General features: G+C 36.0%; 1 protein-coding gene across 1 annotated transcript; it reads right to left on the minus strand.

The window, feature by feature from the left end:
* Positions 1–1,108: 1,108 nt before the first annotated feature.
* LOC129900135 (uncharacterized) lies at positions 1,109–23,017 on the minus strand. The gene is made up of 25 exons (XM_055975083.1): positions 22,901–23,017; positions 18,745–19,237; positions 17,092–17,205; positions 16,755–16,982; positions 16,552–16,653; positions 16,135–16,389; positions 14,535–14,648; positions 13,924–14,426; positions 12,921–13,180; positions 11,472–11,641; positions 7,904–7,951; positions 6,913–7,061; positions 6,783–6,831; positions 5,877–5,933; positions 4,921–5,109; positions 4,701–4,835; positions 3,812–3,873; positions 3,624–3,726; positions 3,429–3,543; positions 2,824–2,900; positions 2,605–2,742; positions 2,331–2,495; positions 1,804–1,917; positions 1,618–1,711; positions 1,109–1,508 (listed from the first exon to the last, which is right to left on the minus strand). Exons 2-25 carry the CDS (start codon positions 19,213–19,215, stop codon positions 1,417–1,419), a joined length of 3,804 nt encoding a protein of 1,267 aa, XP_055831058.1. The 5' UTR covers positions 19,216–19,237; positions 22,901–23,017; the 3' UTR covers positions 1,109–1,416.
* Between the last annotated feature and the right edge of the window lie 571 nt (positions 23,018–23,588).

Genomic DNA, 23,588 nt, shown 5'->3' on the forward strand with positions numbered 1-23,588 from the left:
AAACACAAAATGATTTTAAGTTGGTCAGTCAAACACTCAAAAAAAGCTGAAAACAGCTTATAAGCCAATTCAAACGGCCTCTAAGGATTATTTTTTTTCTATTCAAATTATACATTGTACAACTTCCTCTATATTTCATATTCTCCATGTAATATACTAATAGATTATGAAATTTATATGATTATTTTAGAAACGTATTCGGTAGATGTTTATCCTAATATTTCAAATACTATATCTTAGCACTAGCAGAACACATTTTTTTTTGGGTGGGTGGGGGGAGATGCTGTGAATGATTTTAAAATGTAGAATGAAAGTGTGAGTAAACTAGTCATAGATGATTATTGATGTTACAGGTCAAGTCAATACTTGTCCATCCAGGGGGGAAGAAATCATATAGGAGAAAATAATAAGATAATGAAAGTTTTAAAAAACCGGAAGACTTGGTCAGCAAACAGAAATACTTCTAACTTACTGATTTTTGCTTTTATTGTCACCATCAATCCAAAATTAAAAGTTTCCTTTATTTTGAAATAAAATTGAAAACGACAATTTTATTCAAACATATCACCATGCATGTATAGTTGGTAATTTTATTAAATTTTAACAAACAGATGAGTATGATCAGACTAACAAATTATAGAAGTCTTGAGTTTTATCTTACATTGCAAATTGACATAGTGATTGCTACTTAATTTGATACATAAAAGGAGACTATCGATAAAAGTGAAAGAACACCAAATTTGGAAGTTTTTAATGAGTAAATGTCAGTACACAAACCTCTTAAATTGGGAATAAAAAAAGAGTGAAATGCATGGTCCCAAGTCCCAACTACCATTTGATTTTGCATTTGATAATACGACAAGCTAAAATAGGACATTTGATTGTGTCAACGGAAACACTAAACATATCTTGGACTTAACAAAGTAGACTGGCCAAGTGTTACTAGAAGAAACCAGACTAAAAGCTAGCTTGTGTTGAATCTCTGACAATTTTTCGAACCGAAAAAATCTCATGTCTACAAGTTGTGGGAGACTTCTTTTTGTTTCACCAATTAAGAAAACCACTTTTACGATCTAAACCCAGCATCAAGCTCTTTAACTTGTTGGGATTAAATAGCAAAGTAATTTGTAGATAGTCACAAAAGGAATTTGCAACATCCTCTCACCCTGACGAGATTACATTTACTCAGTCAGTACAAAGGTAACGAGCTTCCTCTGAACTTTTATCAACAAAATAAATAAGAACACGAGTATGAAGAAATATAATTAAGTACAACTTTCTGGGAAATAGGAAAGAAAAGACGAAATGAGACATCCAAAAACAAAACTTTTGACACCATTGGGGAACAAGCTAGAAAATGGTGATTTTAACAGGACATCACACAAATCAACATTTGTATGTACAATTCTTGTATGATCATGAAGTTGGCTGGATCCTTTTGAGCCGCATATATTCCAAAAACTGGGAAGGTAATTCTGCTAAAAGTGCTTGAAGGACAGAGTCTCCACCTACAAATCAATGCAAAGGAGAAATCAGGTCACATACAGAGAAAGCCCACTCACATCTATCCTCCTCTTCAATAAGAGATGGCTCCTGTTAAGCGTTAAAATGACCTACTTTGTACATCCCGGAAGGGAACAAATTGGACTATGTCACGCACTGCAACACATCCATGTGTTGATTCAAGCCTCTCTTTATCAGCGTCTAAAATCTGTGGACATACAATATGGGAATTGTCTTTACACCATTAGACGATTTAATACTGTTGATAATACTGCATCTGGATAAAGAGTAAATACACACCTCCATTTCCTTGAAATCAGCTCCTCCAACCCCAACAATAAGAATTGACAATGGCAAACCCGCCGCATGAACAAGGGCATCCATTGTTTCTTGGAGATCTGTTATCACTCCGTCCTAGGATTTTTGTAATAATGTAATCAGCACATTGAAATAACCATATGAAAATTACTCGCAAATGGGCATAATGAAATTCAGCCTTTACCAAAATTAGATAGAGTTTCACTCCAAGTGAAACTCAAGTTAAAGGTTTTCCAGACCACTTTTATGTGGTTTCAATGGGATATTTACATATACATATTTATATCTCTACATATCAGTACCATTTGCCTAGCTTAATTGAGCAGGGCTTGATGGAAACTCAGGCTGCCAAGAAAGAAGAATTCCCACTTACCAAGCCAAAAAATTCTGATAGGGGAGAAGAGATCAATTGGCTAAAACTCTAATCAATGGAAAGACAACATGCTAGCACACAATGGTTAACCTTTTACTTGACCTAAAAACCAGAACCAGCAGGAAATAATATGTACCGTGATTATTAACAAAATGAAGTACTTCCGCTCGCCCTTCATCAAAGACTGATTTGCTATATCTGCAGCTGACGTAACAACTGGTCCAAATATAGTTGGTCCTGCAAGTGAAACATTATAAAGGGCACTCATGTATGCCGTCATGATACCCTGGATTCCTTCCACCTAGAATAAGAAAATACTAATTAACAAAATAAGATGATAACCAGAAACAAGGGAATTCACAACATTAAAATATAACAAATTGGCACATTTAATGCTTTTCTGGACATACCTCACAGTAGTCACTGCTGCCATTTAGATTGAAGCAATGAGAAACAGGGCCATCAATTGGCCGCGCTCCGAAACCCCAAGCAGGATAACGTCGGTCTCTATCGTAGAACTGCAATACCTCTTCAGCGTCCAAGATGGCCTGAAATTTGAATTCTGATTTAATGAAGTTATTCTTATGAAGGAAAATATAAGATCATTATGTACAAGACCAGTTTCTCACTCTCTGGTAATCATTTGGCCGTCCTGAAGGATCGATATAATGCAATGAATCAGGTAAGCGTGGATTTCCATTTGAAGCTGAAAAACACAACTCGTGTGAGAGAACGAATGCATGCTGAGATGAAAAATAAGAAATATCCAATATCGATAGCAGAAGAAAGCTAAGAGAAGCAAATAAATACAAGTGTAACTAATGGAATCGACATAATAGATGCATATCATTTTGAAGGGGCAAATCAAACTTCGTCATACTATCACATCTTTCAGTTAATCCAAGCAATTCTTACTGTAATCAGTGTAATGAGACTAAAGAATTCCTGTGGATGTGGAGTAAAGTGCCACAAATGTGCTAGATTCAACATGATACAGATACAGTCACACAGACAATCAGAGTATACAGAATATTATGGGAACTTCAAGCCCCTAAGGTGGCTCAATCTAACACCCCCAATGCCAAAATGGAAAAGGGGTCAGAGATAATTATCAAAAGTTGGTGAAGGCAACACAATATGCCCATGCATAGCTACAGAATTATAAGCAACTTTGCTCAAACCTGATATCATGAAGGAGAAAGAGTACAAAACATATACACAGACCAATACATACCAGTAAAGTCAATGGCCACCATGAAGTTAAGTTCATAGCCCCATGCCAAGTAATCGAGGAATGTATGCTGTGTTTTCTCGAAAAAGCTTTCCACAAAAAGCTGGCTCTTTAGGACCTGGTAAAATTGTGACCTCAATGACCAAATGCAGAAAGTTTAAAGTAGAAGTATCTTTTCCTGACAACACAGATTTTTACCTTGTTTTGCGAATTTTGTCCTAATGCAGCTGGTGTGAAAAGATTTGCACTCGAACCAGTCGAGTGCAACACTTCTAAATCTGCTAGTGATTTCTGAACCTTGCTGACAATTGGCATAGGAGAAAGACTGTCAGTTTCCAGTCTGTAGAGGTCAGAAATGCAAGAAGGATAAAAGAAAGGTCATTTACCCAATTAAATCATGCTTTCCGTTTGAATTGAAGTCATAACACTCAATAGTCAATGGACTGTCCTGCATTTGTTCAAATGTTATTGATAACATAATACAGTTTCCAAACATACTCGAAGAATGGTTATTATTTAGAAGATACATCCCCGCCAATTTAGTAAGATTATTAGAGGTACAGGCCCTCAATTCAAAGCTATAGATGACTACTATAAGATGAGGAACTTTGATTGTATTCTGCAATGGGCAATGCATAAAACACTTCTAAAGAATCTGGATAATAAAATTATTTAACTAGCTAAAAAAATCAGAAAATATCATATTAGATTATAGAGCAAAAACAAAAGAGGACAGCCTAAGGGGTGTGATCTAGGCAGCCTATCCTGAGCATCAGTGGCTGATTCCACGGCTCGAACCCGACCTATAGGTCACACGAAGACGACTTTACCATTGTTCCAAGGCATCCCTTCAGATTAAAGAGAAAATACATGGAAATTCTTCTAAGTGAGAGCACATGTTCTGCCAAAACTCAGTATTGCAAACTGTATGGGCGAATCTCAACTAATCAATGTGTAAAAGATAACTAGCTACACTTAAATCCAAATATCTACGATTGAGTTAGCAATCCACAAAAAGTATGGCTAATGACTGCATGAAAAGTATTTCTTTTGCATCAAATTCAAAATTCTATAGAAAATTCTAATTATTACTTACTCATACCAACATCTGATTCACATGGAATAGCATATGGTCTCATAGAAAGAGGCATTCTAGCTCGTAGCATTATCTGTTTCACAGGGTTTCCTGTTTTCCCCCTTCCAAAATTCTACATTTTGGGGGGAGGGTCTCAGAAATTCTTTTAGGAAGCACAGGGAGGAACATTTCTTTTATACCTTACTTCCAACTTGTTGAATATTCACGGTAACTGGTTTCCAATTTGGAGTATGATCATCTTTTATAACTTCTGTTTTGCAAATTGGAACCACCATTCCACTCTCTGTAAATTTAGATATCACCAAAAATGGATCCTGCCACAAGCAATAAGATTTTGAACTTATATCCATTACACAATTCAAAACGGCAAAAGATGAAACTACTCTGATGAGTTCTTACGCTTTTTGAGAACAAATCCTTGGACACCAATTCTGAACATCTCAATTTCAACTCTACAGTAGTCTTTGAGGCAACACTTTCTTCAGCACAAACAGTAAGCTTACCAGATTTTTGGGCATGCGTTGGACCAGAAGATTGTTCTCCAGGTATAAGGTCTAAGGTCAGGGACCCGTTTGACTTTGTGACAATCTACAAGGAAATTCAATAATCATAGTATTAATAAGAAAAAGTTAACTTCATACGTACAACTATACAACAACAACCCAGTGAAATCCCACAACGTGGGGTCTGGGGAGGGTAAAGTGTACGCAGACCTTACTCCTACAAAGATAGAACGACTGTTTCCGAGAGACCCTCGGCTCAATAGAAGCATAAAAAGAGGTCAGATAAGGCTAAGAAGTTCAAAGCAATATGGGAAAGCAAATAACGAAAGCAACACAGATAAAATAGAGTAATTGAAGTACAGAAAGTAATGGATAATAATAGAAATCAGAGCACAAGAAATTACAGTGCACTAATGCGCCTACTAATACGGAAGAATTCATACGTACAACTATATTGATTCTGAAATCATTAGTTGGAATTAAAAAAGCTGGATGCAAGAAGTTAAACAAGAAAAATATATCAAGCAGTAATAAAGCAGGCATCAAATGTGTCTATTATCTAGCTGGTAACATTAATAACCTTTGGAAATAATCAGGCAGAATAGGATGATTGTCAAGCAAATGCACAATATTTTACGACCAACCAACACAAAAGAAAACCAGTCGTGGGATATGCATAACCGAGTTACACAAAGTATAGAGCCTTAAATGCAAAATGTGTAGTCTCTAAGCACTTCAGTTCACATACCAATTACAGCCTCAATATAAGTCATGTCTCCTACACCATAAGTAAGAAACTATGGTGACATTATAAGTTCAAAAATAAAATATTGGATTGACAGTGATCAGCACCTCAGATAATGTGCAACTAGCCTCACCAAGAAAGTCCTGATCCTCCAGTTTAAGCATCTGCATAAGTTATGCAGACTTCGATATATTAGTCACAAGCCATGATTATATATGTTTGTATCCTCTAATATTGCTTGAAAAAGAAAATGGTTTGTTCATTTGCCCATAGACGGTAAATTATGGAACAGATAAATGAACTGCAAGGCACATGACATGTAATCATCAGGTAAGATATGAAACTTATTGTCCAACAGCCTGTACAGATGATAATGTAGCAGAGTGAAGAAAATGGAAACAGAAACGCTTAGTTTTACATGTTTATCTTACTAATGCTCTACTGCAAGTACAGGTGAATTAGGAGAAGTTCATGGCTTATTTTAGGTGTCAACGGATACAAGGATCACATAAAATCTAGAAAACCTCGCGCTCTAGAAAAAGAGCAAGTTCGGCCAACTTCTAAAATCTGCTTCTTTTGTAAAGAATTTTTTGTCAACTGGAGTTTCACCAAATAGGTACTTTTGAATGATAGCAGTTTATGATTGGCCAATCTAGTGTCAAATTTTGAAAGAGAACATGTAAAAAATCACTTTATAATTAGTATTATTTAAATAGATAATGATTTGCGAGGGTGTTTCGGAAACAGCCTCTCTACCTCCTCGAAGTAGTGGTAAGGTCTACGTATACTCTACCCTCCCCAGACCCCACTTAGTGGGATTTCATTGGGTATGTTGTTGTTGTAAATAGATGATGATTTAAATTATGAGAAACTTTAATTGAGTTTTTCAATTTCATTTAATTAAAATGTAAAAATTAAAATCACAAAACAAAGAGTAGCATGTTTTTTAGACTTGAGTCATAGATGTATCGCCGACAATGCATAAGGTTTCTTTTTGTTTCCTACTCATATACCTTGACATCTTGATTATGAAATTGAGTGTCAACATCACAGACACGGAACCTGAGATAAAAAGAATCTCGTAAGACAAAAGAGAGGTATCTAATTAACAGAAACATCGGATTCTGAAGTGTCAAGACTCACACCAAATTCTGCACTGTCTCAAAATGATAGGCAATAGTATACTTTGTAATCCACTTGGGATTCAATGAGTTTGGAACTACTTCTGTACGGCCAAGCTCTTGCAATGAACCATCTCTTCCTTTTGAATAAATGACTACCATAGGATCGCTCTGTAAGCAATCACAACAGAGCATAATAATTTGGTAAAGTCAAACACATTTTTAGGCCAAGAAATGGACAATAATGCTATCAAATAAAACGCATTGAAATTAACAACAGAACCATTCATGTAAGAAAAGAAAGGAACAGAGAGGGAGGGCATGCAACTACTAACACAGTGCATAATTTAATTATTTAGAGTAACGAAATAGTATACTTCTTAGTTAGGTGGACATGACTTTATTCAACATCATAGAAATACATAAATCATAAACCCCACAAAAGTCAGTAAGTCTCTAAAAGGCCAGTTCAGAGAGGGAAGTTTCTTAAAAGAACTTGTGATATCTGGTATAGAAGTAAGAACAGACAATTACTTTCTATCACAAACTCTGGAGTGAGTCTGATAACATGAACCATATTTCTAAAGCTAATTATAGATATAAATTGAAGATATCAGATAGTAGAAAGGAGCAGCAACTACTATTCGTATCACATGAACAACAACCTGTATGATTGATACACAGTTCTGGAAGTAAAGTTCCATCAACCTTTCACTACACTAGTTTGTCTCGAGAAGCTAGCTTTGGAGGATATCCTATGTAAACTATCTGAACAGTCTTCTGGATCTAACCTTAAGCATTAACGCGAAACTTGATCATTAAAATGATTGCACTAATGAAATAAAAAAATTCCGAGTGCAGACATAATGCTTTGCTCCAACTATGAAAATGAAGTTACAGAAATTGTATATTGATAACAACAAGTAATATTTAAGCAGTATTCATGAAACACATCACGTGAAAGTCAGTATTTGTCATTCACATTACCAAACTCTAACGATTAAGGAACAAACCTTGGAAAGCACATCGCGATCACGCAAACCAGTAGCAGATAGAGACAACTGCAAGTGAATAGAATAGTTTAAACCAAAAAGCACTGTAAAAGGAAGATTTCAATATTTACAGTTAATCGTCAATGTTTAATTTTGTCATAGGCTCACTAGAATGGATAAATAGCTTGTAAATAGTGATGGGCTTGCAAAATGATTTCAAACAGAAAAATGATTAATAAGAACCTCACACAATCTGATATAGCTTACATCAAAGTAGCAGCATCGGGATATTTACGCTATAGGAAACCAATAGATAGAGATTTTACCATCAATTTGAAACACCTAATACTTTTATCTTCCTTTTCAGCACAGTGTAAAATATTATTAAACTAACAGTCGGTCAATTACTTTTATGCAACTTGGCAACCTTCATATTTATATTTGGCCTTTCATCCCACTGGACCATCGCTGGAAAAATGTAAAATGCAAAAAATATCCAACTACCAAATTGATCAAGCAAAGCGTGATAACTCCTTAGAAACACCTTTAGCTAGAAGTCTAATTTTTTTGGATTTTAAATGAATAACTACTCTCTGTAGGTGACCTTTTAGTTTATAGAAGGCAATTTAGTTTTATAGCATAAGGTAAATGTTTTGAAATGACTGAATTTGTAGGTCATAGCACCTTTGAGGTAATATCTACATCTTAATTTAAGAGCCAAACTAAATAGGTCAGCTATAATCTGCAGCTAAATTGCTCGGACTCCGTGCGGGTGTGGATCTAGAGGTCAGATCCTTCATGGTCTAGATTTTAAGATTTGGGGGTACGAATCCAAGTGCGGGGATTAGGCTAAAAATAATTCAAATATATAAAAATAGAGTTATATGTCTAAATTATGAGACATTATGTGAAAAACTTGAGGTATTCCAAGGAGAAAATATTGATCAAGAGGAGAATCCCAGAAGGTAATATAAGGAAAAGAACTGACATAGAAATTTATATATACAAGATACTCCATTTTCTTCAATTTCACCTTAGTTTTTGTTTTGATTCTAGAAATCAGTGTATCCGTCCTAAATTTTTCCTACGATTTTAGTCAAAGTATCCAAAATCGATTGAGCAAATCAGGTATGGATCGCACACCCATGTTGTGTCGATACGGTTGCGGCAATGAAAGTGAAGAGTCCAAGCAACTTAGCTCTGCAGTCAAACTTGATCAATCTAAGTCTTGATAATTGGGAAAGTGTCGAAGTAAAATTACCTTTCCAGAAGCTGGAATCTCAATCATGTTAATTAAAGTATAGATCACGTTCATAATGAACATTAATCACATAACACAGACTGAGTGCCTTATTAAGCTACATCATACTATCACTAGCTCCTACTTGAGATGCACTAAGGTCAACTAACATTCCCTCTTCTGACTTCTCCCGTGTATATTTTCGAGAAAATTACTTAATTTAGCAGCTCGAACCAAAATAACTACCAAAAGTAGCCTTACATCCTTTTCTTTGGTTAACTAGCCTTAAATCCTTGTTTTATTACAAAGTGGCTAACGATTCCGTCTCTTCTTTGTGCTTCTCTTCGTTTCTACTTCGCTGCGTTTTTCTTCCTTATATGATCACTAGTTTTTTTCTATTATAACCAATATTCAATTTATTAGACATAATTAATCTCATCTCCGCCATCAAACTCACTTTATTTAAATACAATACATAACTCAATCTTTATCTTAATAGTCGTTTTCAAATCAAATGATATACCTAGACCTTTCTACATAGACTAAGTTTACCAGGAAAAAACGATTTTCTTTCGAGTGGGTGTTGTTGGAATATATGGGGTACATTTTGGAGTTAATTTCGTGCATAGAATATTGTTTGGTTGCTTGGAAAGAGACGAAGATGAGCTAAAACTCCATTGAACCTCGCTTAAGCTTTCTTTTGAAAATTCTGATTTTTGAAATTGGAATTTGTTTCGAGTGGGTGTTGTTGGAATAGATTGGGTACATGTTAAGGAGTTTGAATAAATATTTTGGGACGATTTGGTAGAGATGTGAGGTGGTTTGAATTGAAATTTGAGCAATGGTTTGAAGGAAGAGGATGACGTGTTTGCATGTATAATTGTGTATCGCTTGTGTATCTCATACCCCATGTGTATCCCATGTGTATTTCCATGTATACAAGTGTGTAAGATACATGTGCGAAACATGTGATATACATGTGTAGCAAAGAAACTTTTCAACTACGAATTATGACTCCAAACTAGTTCAAATCACCTCCAATATTCCTCAAATTTTGTATATTGCCTCGCCCTTGTGTTCTCAACAAATTTCAACCATATTCATTAAGAAAAATCCTTTTTTTTAGGTTTTTGACTGTTGTATATCATTGGTAAATTTTTGTTGGCCAAAAATAGTTAAATAACATTCTATGGTTAAGTGGATGTCTTATACTTTGGGACATTCCCGTAATTCTTTCTATGTTTTTTCTTCTCTTCACTTACCAAGAAATTCAATCATGGATAAGGTACACACTATATTATTTGCATTACATTCTCAAGAACCTTGTAAGAACAGGGGACGACAAAACATGAAAGAGGCAAGAAGAGACATAGTCATATCAAATATCATATCACATGCAAAGTAGGTATGGAAATTAGTTGGAATCAGCTATATCAATCCTCAACGCATCCATACTTCCTCAGTATATTCATAGTTCACAATCCAAAACTATGGCAAATACACGAGCAAATTGTCTGATCAACTTACTTTATGCTCTCTATTCTTCCTTCCACACCCAATGCTCGCGCCCACCCCCACATTCAATTCCCATCGACTTGGAAGCGAACAATTAACTTTAAAATATTTGCTGTGATACACCTATAGTATCCTCTCCTACCCAAAATACTTCAGTTTAGCAACATAATACATTGTTTCTTTGTTATGGACAAGCATCCCATCCCTTAGCATAGATATACAACAAAGTCAACTAGTCAGCACTAGTTCCTGGTCACAAAATTTTGATCTAAGTTGTCTATATCAACTTCATTGTCCCAGAAAAAATGTGGAGGGAGACATCTCATCAAGCTGGCGGTTCGTCAATCACGTAACAAGGCACATTCTGGAATCTTCTGCCCACAGTCAATACCAATTAATTTTGCAGTCCAATCTGATAGATGTCAAGAAACTGCACTACATCCTTACCTAACACAAATTCTCCATCAAAGATCTTAATCAACCACAATGATCCAAATAAACTCTAACAAAATCATGGGGAAATGTGGAGGACACATCTACTCAGGCTATCAATTCAGAAATGGAATATTAAGGCAGTTTTCAAATTATCTACTTCCGGTCAAAGCCAAGTAAACTTCTAGTCCAATCTAATAAAAAGTCAAAATCCAGCTACATTTGCTCATCTAAGACGGATTTTCTCAGTGAAGATGTTAATTCAACTAAAACCGATCCAATTAAATTCTAATCAGCTGGATACATAAATCCGCACTCATTAACAGTAACTAAGTCATCTGGTGATACATATACACTTGTATAATAAGAGTAAAATGTAGAAAAACAGAGAGGATACAGAACCTCGACGTGCGAGTAGAGCCCTTGGTAACCGCGAGACTTGAGAAGAGCATCGACGGCTTCGTTATGACCGTTGTTTTGATTTGCCACGTAAGCACCGGTACCGCCAACCGCCGAATGTCCACCGTTCTCGTCGGAGCAGCAATTTCCCATAGCTGCTACCGCTGCCGATTGTTACAAATTTCAGGAAGCTACAAATCCAAATATCTGCACGCAGATACGTTACTGTGTGTAATGTAATGACAACTTTGGAAGAGAGAGTCAGAGAGAGGGAAGAAGGGACAGGGGTGGGTCCAACTACTGCCCGCGTTAGTCCAAAAGTATAATAAAATAAAAGCGCGTTTATATGTTGAAATTATCTAATATTAAAGTTCGAATATATATATTATCACAAAGTAAGAAAAATATTCTTCTATAGTTATTAACTTACGATTATCATAGTATGTAGTTGGTTTTATTTCAAGCTTAGTTAGATTCGTGGAAATAATCTCTTACAAATTAAATTAAAAAAAATTAATGAATATATTTTAAGTCTTAAAAATGAATTTGTCATTATATTCAATAAAGTTATACTTGTTTTGCTATATGCAATAAATAATTATCAATATCATATTATTAAGTGAAGGTCAGGACCGACTAAATAGAATATCCTCCACCCCACACTCGAGAGGCTGCCCACAAAGGTGAAGAATGGACCACGAGTTTCTCGAACCAAAACAGACCCAATTGCCTATTCGTCATTTAGACCAGCCACACACACTCACAAGTACAACTTAGGTTCACGTCAATTGATTTTTACAATAGCAGTTTAAAGACACTTGAATAAAGAGTTAGAGGAAATTTCCCAAGGAAAAAGTTAAGTCAAAACTGCTTTGTGAAGAAACAGACGAATATAACAAGTAGTACTCCTATGTTATTTTGTGTTAGGTACGTTACAGGTGTACAGAAATTCACTCTAATCTCTAAACGTTCGAGCAAATATTATAATTGAAAAAGGAAAATCTTAACTAGCGTCTGCTGACCCCATACAATGATAATTCTATCAATCACCTGCTCAGACTTTTTGTTGATTGAACTAATGCCCACTTGCGCAATCAAATCTGCACCTATCATTGTCTTCTTATTTGTGTTTAACAGACTAGCATGACCATATATTCTAACACTTTGTGTTGGCAGGCAAGAGGTCAACCACTAGAGATTCGTTTTACCAGACAGACAGTGAAGCAAAACAAAATACCAACCTCAAATGACACCAAAAGATGAATAAAGTGAATCCTAATTTTACAACTATTAACCACAACTGAGTAGACAGAGAGAGCTTGCTTCCTAAAACAAGTCTACATTTTGCCTCCACGGCTCAACAGATTTCTCCAAAAAGAAAGTTAAGACTATTGATGATATTCTTTTACATGCATATCATTCCGTCAACAACCTAATCATCAAAAGTCTAACCAAGGCCAAGACGCCTTACAAGTGAATACTCGAATGACATGGAAGAAGTCCCTTCTTGTATTACAGCTTCTGATGAAGCATATTGCTGCAGAACAGGAGGAGCATAAGGAGCTGAAGGGCCAGAGTAGTAGTTGCGTGTAACAATACTCTCTTGAGGTGGCAGCATTCCTCGCTCTACTCCCGAGTACAATTGGTAATTCTTGTCATTTAGCTCCATGAGATGTGGCAGCGACGGGACCCCGCCTTGCATTGATCCATACCTGCCAATGGGACAATTTAAGATCACCCTTCTATATTTATTAAGTTTGAAAATGGACTGATACACTAAAAAATTATAAACAGAGGAGCAATTTGTTTTTTTGGTAATAACTATGAAATATTACCATCGACAAACAAAAATAACACACCTAAAGAGCACCTAACATCATATCCACCTTCCAGGAAGATTAATATGATTAAGTAGACGTCTGAAAAAAAAGACAAAAAACTAGGTACATAACCTTTAATCAATAATCTGCATCTATGAGCTTCTCTAGATTCCTGCAGAAACTCTATCCTCTATGTGACTTCTTTCTTTATCTGTGCCACCAACAAATTGATAGTTACATTTACACCTCTAAACGGATTCCAGTTTCTAGTTTGTCGTGTGTGATATATCACAGCACCCCACACTGCTGCCACCACTTCCTTCTTGAACACTTGAGACAAACTCTCAAACATGGGGCTAATAGTCGAACATCAACTTAATACATGCTAGAAAGTTTCTTTAACTAAAGCCAAAAAGATGTCAAACACAAAAAGATAATTTGAAGAGAGAAAGAACATCGTTGCTGAATTGCAAATATACACCCAACTGCTAACAGCAGGAAGTATTACTATCTTAATGTTAAGCAAGCAATTGAAACCCTCACGTCTTCTGCTCCCACCCCACAGCTTCTAGAACTGAAGGAAAAAGTAAATCCTCACAGAATAAAGAAAAGAATGAAAGCAAAGGACACGAAACCTGAGATATGGATTCCGTATATCGGTGGAAATGCCTTGAGTGACATGTGGTTGATGAGAATATGCATGACTGGGAGCAGTCAACTGTTTATGCTCCGCAACTGTAAGAGCACTCTCCACGAAGTTCGTGGTTCTAAGCCAACCATGCTGAGCACTTTGGAGTTCATAGACTCGTTGAGATTCCACAATGGGTGGAGGATGAAAGTGCTGCATTCTGGTCATATATGGATCCTCCGCCGAAGTGGGCATCGAGGAATACTTAACATGATGTTCCATATACAAAGCAGGAATTGTATTTGGTGGTGGAACATTGGCCAATGATGAACCCACTTTTGCTTGGGCACAAGACAGCATCTTCACCCGATCTTCTATGGCCCAGGAGGATGTAATCTTTGGCATGTCAACATTAGCAAAAGACTGGCCCACTTTTGTCAGTGGATGGGGCGGTGCTGCTGCTGTTACTGATGCAGCTAGGGGATGAAATAAGGATAATAAATTCCTCACCTGTATATTTCAAAGGCCCTTAATGAGCAGCAAGCTGTAAAGCATTTGCGAGATACCAACTAATGCTAAATATATTGGCACTCCATTTCTAAGAAAGAAATCCCTTACTTGATGATCATTTAGTCCAGGTTCAAACTTTCTGCCATGATAATTGTCCTTTATAGCATGTCTGAAAGAAGATTCTGGCAGGGGAAGACATTCCTTAAAAATTCGAAATTTCACCTGAATGAGAGCAATAGCAACATGAATCTTCGTAACTAGTTGCATAAGCCAATAACATGGATGAAGTGATAATTGTGAATCCAAATAACCTAGATATCAAGCATGTCAATAATACCAGATAAAAACCGAGTAGCTAAATTAATACCTTACCAGTCCGCGACCTACTACAGCAATAAAAGAACCCATATCAAGGGACGGATAACCAAGTGGTAAAGACCCTCTACCTCCATATACAAGATTAATGGTTTGAATAACCAAGGGAACAAAGTGAGGAAGGACAACAGCTGGCTCCTTAGTGGGCAGTTTTGGGGTAGAGTGACCGCATAAAAAATAATAACAATGTGACAAATAAAGAAGCCATAATAGGTTGTCCAAAAGAGAAAAGGGAAGTTATGATATATCTCTTGGTAAACAATATGAAAGATCACCCATCAAAAACAATGTCCGGTGTTCATTGGTCTAAGACTCTAAGAGGTTGTTTGATTGATCGTATCAGTATAATCTATCTCAACGTAAAACCCTGTGTAACTAATGAAGAAAAAAAAATCTCTGCATAACTATTGCAGTATTTTGTTGGTGGTATTAAATAACATCCGCATTAAGTTACACGAGAATTTATACAGGATAAAATATGGAACAAGAATATGGTATTAACAATATGAGGATTAAATTATTCAAATACTTAAGTAAGTAACCCTTGCATAACAATCCCTTCATTATTAATTACTGCATACAATTCCTTCATTATTAATCACCGTATGATTAAAAAAAATTATTTTTCACCGCATAAATAATCCCTGCAATTACAATACACATAATTACTGCATACAATTCCTTCATTATTAATCACCGTATGATTAAAAAAAATTATTTTTCACCGCATAAATAATCCCTGCAATTATAATACACATATAACTAGTGTCCGAACCAAATGACCTCTAAGTTCAATGGTCAATTACAATATCGATGTTTGGTGGTCTAAGACACTAAATTATCTACAGAGTAAAATTCAGAAACAAACTAGAATTAGAAATGCATAATCATGTATAATTTGAGCAAAAGCCAACAGATTTGAGATGTAACAATTTAGAAAATATCTGCAATAACTATTAATCCCTGTGACTAAAATAACAAGCTACAAACTTATACTAAAGATACATAAGAGTAGACAGAAGGATGTGGAATAAACTAGCAATGACTTTCTACTGATTGTGACAACATCATAGAAATGAATGCACCACGTGACTCAAAGCTTCTTTATCTTTGGTATTATTCAGATTGAAGCCTAGGAACTTGCATAATGACTTGGAAAGATTGGAGAAGGAAAATTCTTAAGCTTGAGGACTCAAGAGCCAAGCAAATCATAAATGCAAGCAGGATGAATTTAAATCACGCTGAGTCCCAAACCCATTTCTTACTATCATCATGCATTTTTTAAATCAAGAAGCAGGCAGAATTTTAAATAACTGACAGCAAATTGATTTACCTGTGCTGGAAATTTGCCTCCAAAAGCAAGTGGTTCCAAGTTTATTATTCCAGTGGATGTTGCCTCATATACACCATACAGAAGCTTCAACTCGAAATCAAACAGGAAAAGCTTTGCTCCTGGCTTAATCTTTTCTATCCTTTCTTGCTTGTTTAATGGAAGCCCAAAAACACGGAATCTGTAACAATCATGTTTTGTATTTCTACCACACATAAATATAAAGCCAGAAAGATCATCCTGTCGGTCAGATTCATCCTGCAGGACCAAAAAGAACACATTTCAGAAACTAAGAAATAGAACAGGCTAACCACGTATACTTTTGATTGCCACAATGATGCCAATAAAAGATAACATGCTTTTATTGTTACAGCGGGGTAATGTTTTAAATGATGATAGAAGGAAAAATAAATAGAGTACGTGGGTGTCCTCAAATGAATCAATTTCCACAGCATCACCAGAATTTTGCTCATCTACAAAAGCAGTTGACGAACGAGGCTGGTGCTTGGGTTCATCCTGCACCTGAGAGACCAGTAAATGAGGCTCCATAATGGGTGGAACATGAAAGTGTTTCTGGTAATATATGGATCCTGCAAATAGATGGGTGCTGACATATACTTAACCTGATGTTCCTTAGCAAAAGCAGGATTAGTATTTAGTGGGCCAACATTGGCAATTGATGGACCCACTTCCTGAGGATACGGCAGCAACTTAACCTGATCTTTCACAGCCAAGGCGGGCATAATCTTTGGCAAGCCAACATTAGCCAAAGACGGTGCCAGTGGATGGGACACAGCTGCTGCTGCTGCTGATTCAGTCAGGGGATAAAATAAGGATAATAGATTCCTCACCTGTATATTTCAAGTTCTTTTTAAAGAAAATATAGTGGTAAAGCATTTGTAAGACAACTACTTGTGTGAAATACATTGATACTCCATATCTAAGAAAGAAATCCCTTACTTGATGATCATTTAATTCGGGTTCAAACTTTCTGCCATGATAATTGTCCTTTATAGCATGTCTGAAAGAAGATTCTTGCAGGGGAAGACATTCCTTAAAAATTTGAAATTTCACCTGAATGGACAGAGGAGCAACAGAAACATTACGGTAGTATCTAGTCGCGCTAGTCGCGCAAAACAATTAGGTGGAGAGAGTGATCTTCGTCAATACAATTAACTTGTATACAATGTTATCAAAGGCGAAAAGCACAAAAAAGCTCGAAGGTCCGTTGGGGCTTTAAGCAAAAAGCGCAAATAAAGTGTGGGCTTTAATGAAAAAAGGCACAAAGGGAGAAAAAAATACAAATGTATATGTTTAGTCCAAGACTAATAATTATAAACATGAATGACAAATATATGACCAAAGAAATTGAAAACAAATTATGATAAAATGAAATATCAATTGTTTAGTGTCACTTCTTAAGAAGAGGCTCATTGGCAAGGAAAAGTTTGCCTTAGAACCTTGATGACAACACTGAAGCGCACATAAAGCGAGGCAAAGCACTCAACACATGTTGAGCCTCGCTTCAGGGCTTAAGCACGCTTAAAGCGCACCTTTGACTACACTGCTTGGATACCACACAAAATGTGTCATGATTAAGCTCCTGGATAGAGAGTTTGCAGTTGATTCAACCATATCAAAAAGGAAGAAGAAGAAGTGGAATAGTGGAGGTGTGCGCAAGCTAGCCCGCATACCAACAACAACAACCCAGTAAAATCCCACAACTTGGGGTCTGGGGAGGGTAAAGTGTACGCAGACTTTACTCTTACCAAGGTAGGACGGCTGTTTCCAAAAGACCTTCGGCTCAATAAAAACATAAAAAGAGGTCAGATAAGGCTAAGAAATTCGAAGCGATTTGGAAAACAAATAACTTAAAACTTAAAAGCCTGAAAGTATCTGAAATAACTAACTGTCCCTGTGACTACAACCATGATATGAAACAAATACACACTGACAACACATAAAAGCATACAGAAAAAAAAGGGCAGCCCGGTGCACTAAAGCTCCCGCTATGCACGGGGTTCGGGGAAGGGCCTGACCACAAGGGTCTATTGTACGCAGCCTTACCTTGCATTTCTGCCAGAGGCTGTTTCCAAGGCTTGAACCCATGACCTCTTGGTCACATGGCAGCAACTTTACCAGTTACTCCAAGGTTCCCCTTCTAAAAGCATACAGAAATGTACAATAAATTAGCAATGGCTTCCTACAATGGGTATGAGAAGTGACAACTTAACAGACATAAATGCATCACACGGGCTAGAGAGAAGTAAAGGAACATAATTATCCCTCAGAACTTCCTCCTACCAGGACAATATAATATCCACATCGACGGCCTAAGCACTTGCCCCAATGACTTGGAAAGATTGGTGAAGAAAGTTCTAGACGGGTAGAGTTTCTGAAATAAAGGTTCTGAAAGAATTGGATTAGTTCTTGAATAATACACATATATGCCAAGCTTCAAGGCTTAAAAGTAATCATAAATGCAAGCAGATTAATTCGAACACACCAAACCAGAAGGTCTCGATCCCATTACCTAAGAGATCATGTATCTTTTAAATTAAGACTAATAAACAATTGGGTATTTTTTAAAAACTGACAACAAAAATGAGTTACCTGTGCTGGAAATTTGCCTCCAAAAGCATGTGCTTCCAAGTCTATTTTTCCAGAGGATATAGCCTCATACACACCATACAAGAGCTTCAACTCAACATCAAAGAGGAAGAGCTTTGTTCCAGGTTTAATCTTTTCTACAATTTCCTTTTTATTTGAACGAAGCCCAAAAACACGAAATCTGAAACAATCAAGTTTTGTCTCTCCGCTGCACAGAAATATAAAACCAGAAAGGTCCTTGAAATCTTCCTCGTCTTTCTCTTTATCTGGTGAGGAAGCTCTACCAACACTAGATGCAGGAGCTGGAGAAGCAACAGAAGCAGAGACTCCTGCTGAGTCAATAATAGGGAGAAAAGCTTGATCTATCATACTACTTGGCTTAACCCCTGCATCCTCCTTTTTCTTCATAAGTTTATTTTTTTTATTTAATTGAATGAAAGTTTTCCCCTTCTTTTTCCACTTCTTGCCTTTCATCCGACCACGAGTGAAATTGTTACTTTGCAAGGGAAAAAAGCACTGCTTAGATGTACGTGTACCACAATGAGGAAACAGGGTCAAATTGAACAAGCGGGAATGTATAAAGAGACCCAATGAGTTTGCACAAAACAGTAATGATGAACCATATGCTGGTATCAGAGAAACATGACGAGTGAAACTAGAAATCTTGAAAGACAATGTGGACAGGGAAAATATGGAGCATGAGTCTGGCCTACGGCTTAAGAAAGAACATACATCATGGACAATTTTATGTTGTCTGCTATAGGAACATTTTCTCCGACTTTTTCTTTCTTTTAGATCAGTAAGCAAAACGACCATTTCTAAGACTTGAAGATCTCATTTCTAACATCGATGTAGGAAAGGCAGTTCTTTCAGCACCAGAGTTTAGGCTGAAGCCATATTTACATTAAAGAAGAAACACCAAGCATAATCCTTGTTCTTCTTACAAGGAATCTATAATGTCTAATAAGGGCTCGACAACTTTTAGTTCTTTTTAACATAAAAAATGAAATGAAAAAAGACAATTCATCTTAATTTTCTTGTATAAAGCTGCTTCGAGGAAAGACAGTTCTTATTAACTAATTTACTCTGACATCAAAAACACATCATCTGAGGTCCTTGGAATGTTATAATAGACCAAGATTATCATGTGTGCACTTTTGTTCTCAGAAATTGAAAAATGTCATTGGTCTATGTTTAAAGTAAGTAGCTCATCATCTCACTATCCTTAGAAAAGTACCTTTGGGTAATTCCTTTTTCATCAAAAGGTTTATTAAGGATAAACCACAAATGGGGAAGCAGTTGCTAACATTTGAAGAACCCAAGTACCAACACAAAAATTAAGGAGAGTGAGGCTGTTGGTGAAACTCAATTGTGAAGCTTGTTTAAAAAATTTTACCAATAATATTAATAAAGCTACTCTACTAGCAAGAATAGAAAGGAGATTGAAAGGACTGTACTTATAGATGGTTGATTCGCCTAGTCCATTTCTATTCAAACTTCCTTGTAGTTTTTAAAAAAGAAATTGCAAACACAAGAATGTACACTGGTAACACGTCATTAAGAATGAGGACAATCTTCATCCACCAATAAGATATGCAAATGGAAATTTTTTTATCAGGTAAAGTTTTCAGATATACAGATGGATCCGAACATCATTGATATCTTCTCTATAATGGACACAGGCCAACTTAAAAGAGGTAAAACGAAGGAAATGGGCAATAAACAGTTTCGAATTTTATTGGTTCACCCAAGGGCATGACATTGCAGATAAAGTTGTGATTAAGAACATGATAACTACAATACAAATCCCTAATAGATTTACCCGATATTAGTATTGATAGGAGGATATAGCTACTTGATGAAATAATCAAGGTGCAAACAAGCTACTCAGACACCATCAATAATTTGAAAAAGTTCTAAATTTTATTGTCTGTAAAGAAACTTTTCTTGGTTACAAGCTTCATTACATCAGAGAACAAATCTTCTATATGTATGGATGTGTAGCCTCACCCACCTATTTGTTAGAATGAAGTCACATGAAACACTTCACAACATATACAAACATGGCAATCTAAGAACTGGATGTTTGATGTGAAGCATATTGACAACCAATTGGATGTTTCAATAAAGGAAAAAGGTTTACAAGGATTATTTCTTGTGTTATTATTAAAATAAATGTCATGACCACTTTGTAACTTTCTTCTTCTTCTAACTACAAAGTATAAACTATGATCTGCTAGTGCTTTCATCATTTTGGTCAACGTCTTTTTTTGAGCTCATGTATAAGACAGTGATTTTGCCCATCATAGTTCATTTCAGATGAAAGGATCTTAATTTGAACTTAACATCGATGAAAGTAAAACAAAACTGCTGTAGTGGAAAAGATCTCAATTGTCCACTTTTCTGTTTTTATATACATGACAGAACAAGGGGAAAATAGTGCAGAGAATTATCTTCACTTTCCTTCCTAATCTGTGGAAACAAACTGATAAAGGCACAGCCGCACAGGTACAAGAGATAAGTCATCCTTATAGAAGACTACGGACTACCAATCCAAAAGCCACACTATTCAATGAACAAATGGGAAAGAACGACCCACAGGAAAACCCTCTTATTGCTTTGCACAATTGAAACAGTACATAAGTGTTGTGAAAGGCGATCGCCTCGTCGCCAATGGAGAGAGGCGAGGTGACCCTTCATCGCCTATCTTTGTGGCGAGGCGATCTTCAAAAGGCGACGCCATAGCGACAAAGGCAAAAGGCGAGAAAGGCATAGCCTTTTGTATTTTCTTTAAAAAAGGCGACCAATTTAGGATTTTAAAAGTTAAAAGGTAATTTTAGGGTTTTCTTTCCAAATTTGCACAGTTGCATTCTTAGACTGCGACTGTGACTCCAACCAGTCGACTCGACTAGACTTCTCCAGCGACCAGCCAGACTTTTTCGGCCACTCCAAAGTCCAACCAATATGTATTTCTTCTTTTCTTCTTCTAATTTTTTCTTCTTCCTTTTTTTCTTTTTCCTTCTTCTTTTTCAGACTTCAAAGTTACTCCTACCTCTGGGTTTTTTTCTCACTATTTTGACTTATGGTCTGTTTTTTTCTCATTCAAGTTCTAGACTTTTAGTATGTACTATCTATTTTCAATTTTTGAATTGAAATATTTGCTAATATGTTATTGCTATTGGGATTTTGATTATTTATCTATGCAATTAAATATTTTAATATTTTGGTATTAATTGACGCCGCACTTCAAAATTGCGAGCGGCTCGCCTTGTGGCGGGGCAGACCCTTGTTACCTTTCGCTATCCAAAACACTCACTACTACATATCTTCTATCTTAACTTGCTAAGATAATGCAATCACACCAAGGAAAGTATAAAGGATGTACTTTTAGTCCCTTCAAAGTCAGTTCGACCTCATCTCTCACTTGCCACATTGCCTAAGTACCCCTTTTGTTAACTTCTCTTTCACAAATAGAAAGAGTAGCCACACAAAAAACCTAGTATGGTAAAAAACAAAATTAATTAACATATGTTAAGAAATAAATGCCACCTGAACCTGACAGGTTAATTACACATTCTATTTTCTCCCCATACCTTCGGCTAAATATGATGTGTCATCACTCAGGGAACAGCACACCAAACGGAGCTACAATAGACACATTGGCTGAAATATCTCCGCATTCATAATATACCCCTTAACTTATGCATAAAATTGCATACACGAATGTTGAAACTAGTCATAACACCTACCATTCCGCTACAAAATCAGTCCCAATGATAGGGTGCCTCAAAAAGAAATAGGAACCACCAATGTCAATGGAAAATCCGAGTAATTCTTTCTCTTAAACCACCATATCAATGAAAATCCGAGTCTCCAAAAAGAGAAATAGCAAAATTTTCACGCATCAGGATACCCAAAAACACATACAAAACAAAAAAACTCTAAATTCCAAACTCAGCTATACTTAGAGATTAACGCCACAACGGCAAGAACCCCGAATAAGTTACAGTCCACAACGAAAAATCCAAGCAACTCTATGTAGTCAAATGTTCATGCATCATAAGATAAACAGAAAAAAAAATCATTTAAATTCCAGGAACCCATAAAAGTTAACAAAAATAAAATGTCAAGAGTTAACAAGAAGGAAATTCAGGCATACCAGCGAGCAGCGAGCAGCGAGCAGCGAGTGAGTGAATGGAGGCAGCTTCGTTTTCTCCAATTTATTCTCCCTTTGCGTTTCCTAAGTTTGCTTTTCGGGTTTGGTACGAAGCAATATTTTCCCCGAAAATTGTTTTTTTGTTTTTTACTTATTCTTTAAAATATTTAATTTTAAAAATGAAAAAAAGATCAAAAATGTATCTAATATATTAGAAATAGTCTATCTATTAATTCCTACGTGTGGAATTTCATTGGATGGTTGTTGTTATAGTCTATCGATTGATTCAAAAATGAACAGAAGCATGATATTATATTGTCCAGTCATTTAATTAAGCAAGTGCCTTAAACTCACTAGTCCACTTAGATTTTTATCCCATCTCAAAATTTGATTCGTTCATTTTAAAAACTCAAACTCACAAAATAATTCATTATCAGTACTAATAATTCTCAACGGTATGTGGATATGCAGAAGTAAAATTTTCATCCTTTTAATTCTCTTTTCTTCTTATTTGCCTTCAATTTTTCTTTGCTCAACTGTTAAATTCATAATTTTGATTCTCTATTATATCTTACAATTTCATTTCTCTTTAAAAAAAAAAAAATACGGTGGATAATGTTTTTGCATATAATATTGCAATTAACCTCATGCAAGATAGTGAAAGTCTTGAACCTAAATCCGTCGAAGATTG

The sequence above is a fragment of the Solanum dulcamara genome, chromosome 8 (genome assembly GCF_947179165.1).
Source record: "Solanum dulcamara chromosome 8, daSolDulc1.2, whole genome shotgun sequence".
NCBI lineage: Eukaryota > Viridiplantae > Streptophyta > Magnoliopsida > Solanales > Solanaceae > Solanum > Solanum dulcamara.

Coding starts and splice junctions, on each gene's coding strand:
- LOC129900135 (XM_055975083.1), bottom strand. CDS start 19,215: ATGAAAGGCAAGAAGTGGAAAAAGAAGGGGAAAACTTTCATTCAATTA. Junction 16,983..17,091: donor CCGAATTAAATGATCATCAA/GTAAGGGATTTC, acceptor TGAAATATACAG/GTGAGGAATCTATTATCCTT. Junction 4,836..4,920: donor AGGATTTGTTCTCAAAAAGC/GTAAGAACTCAT, acceptor TGCTTGTGGCAG/GATCCATTTTTGGTGATATC.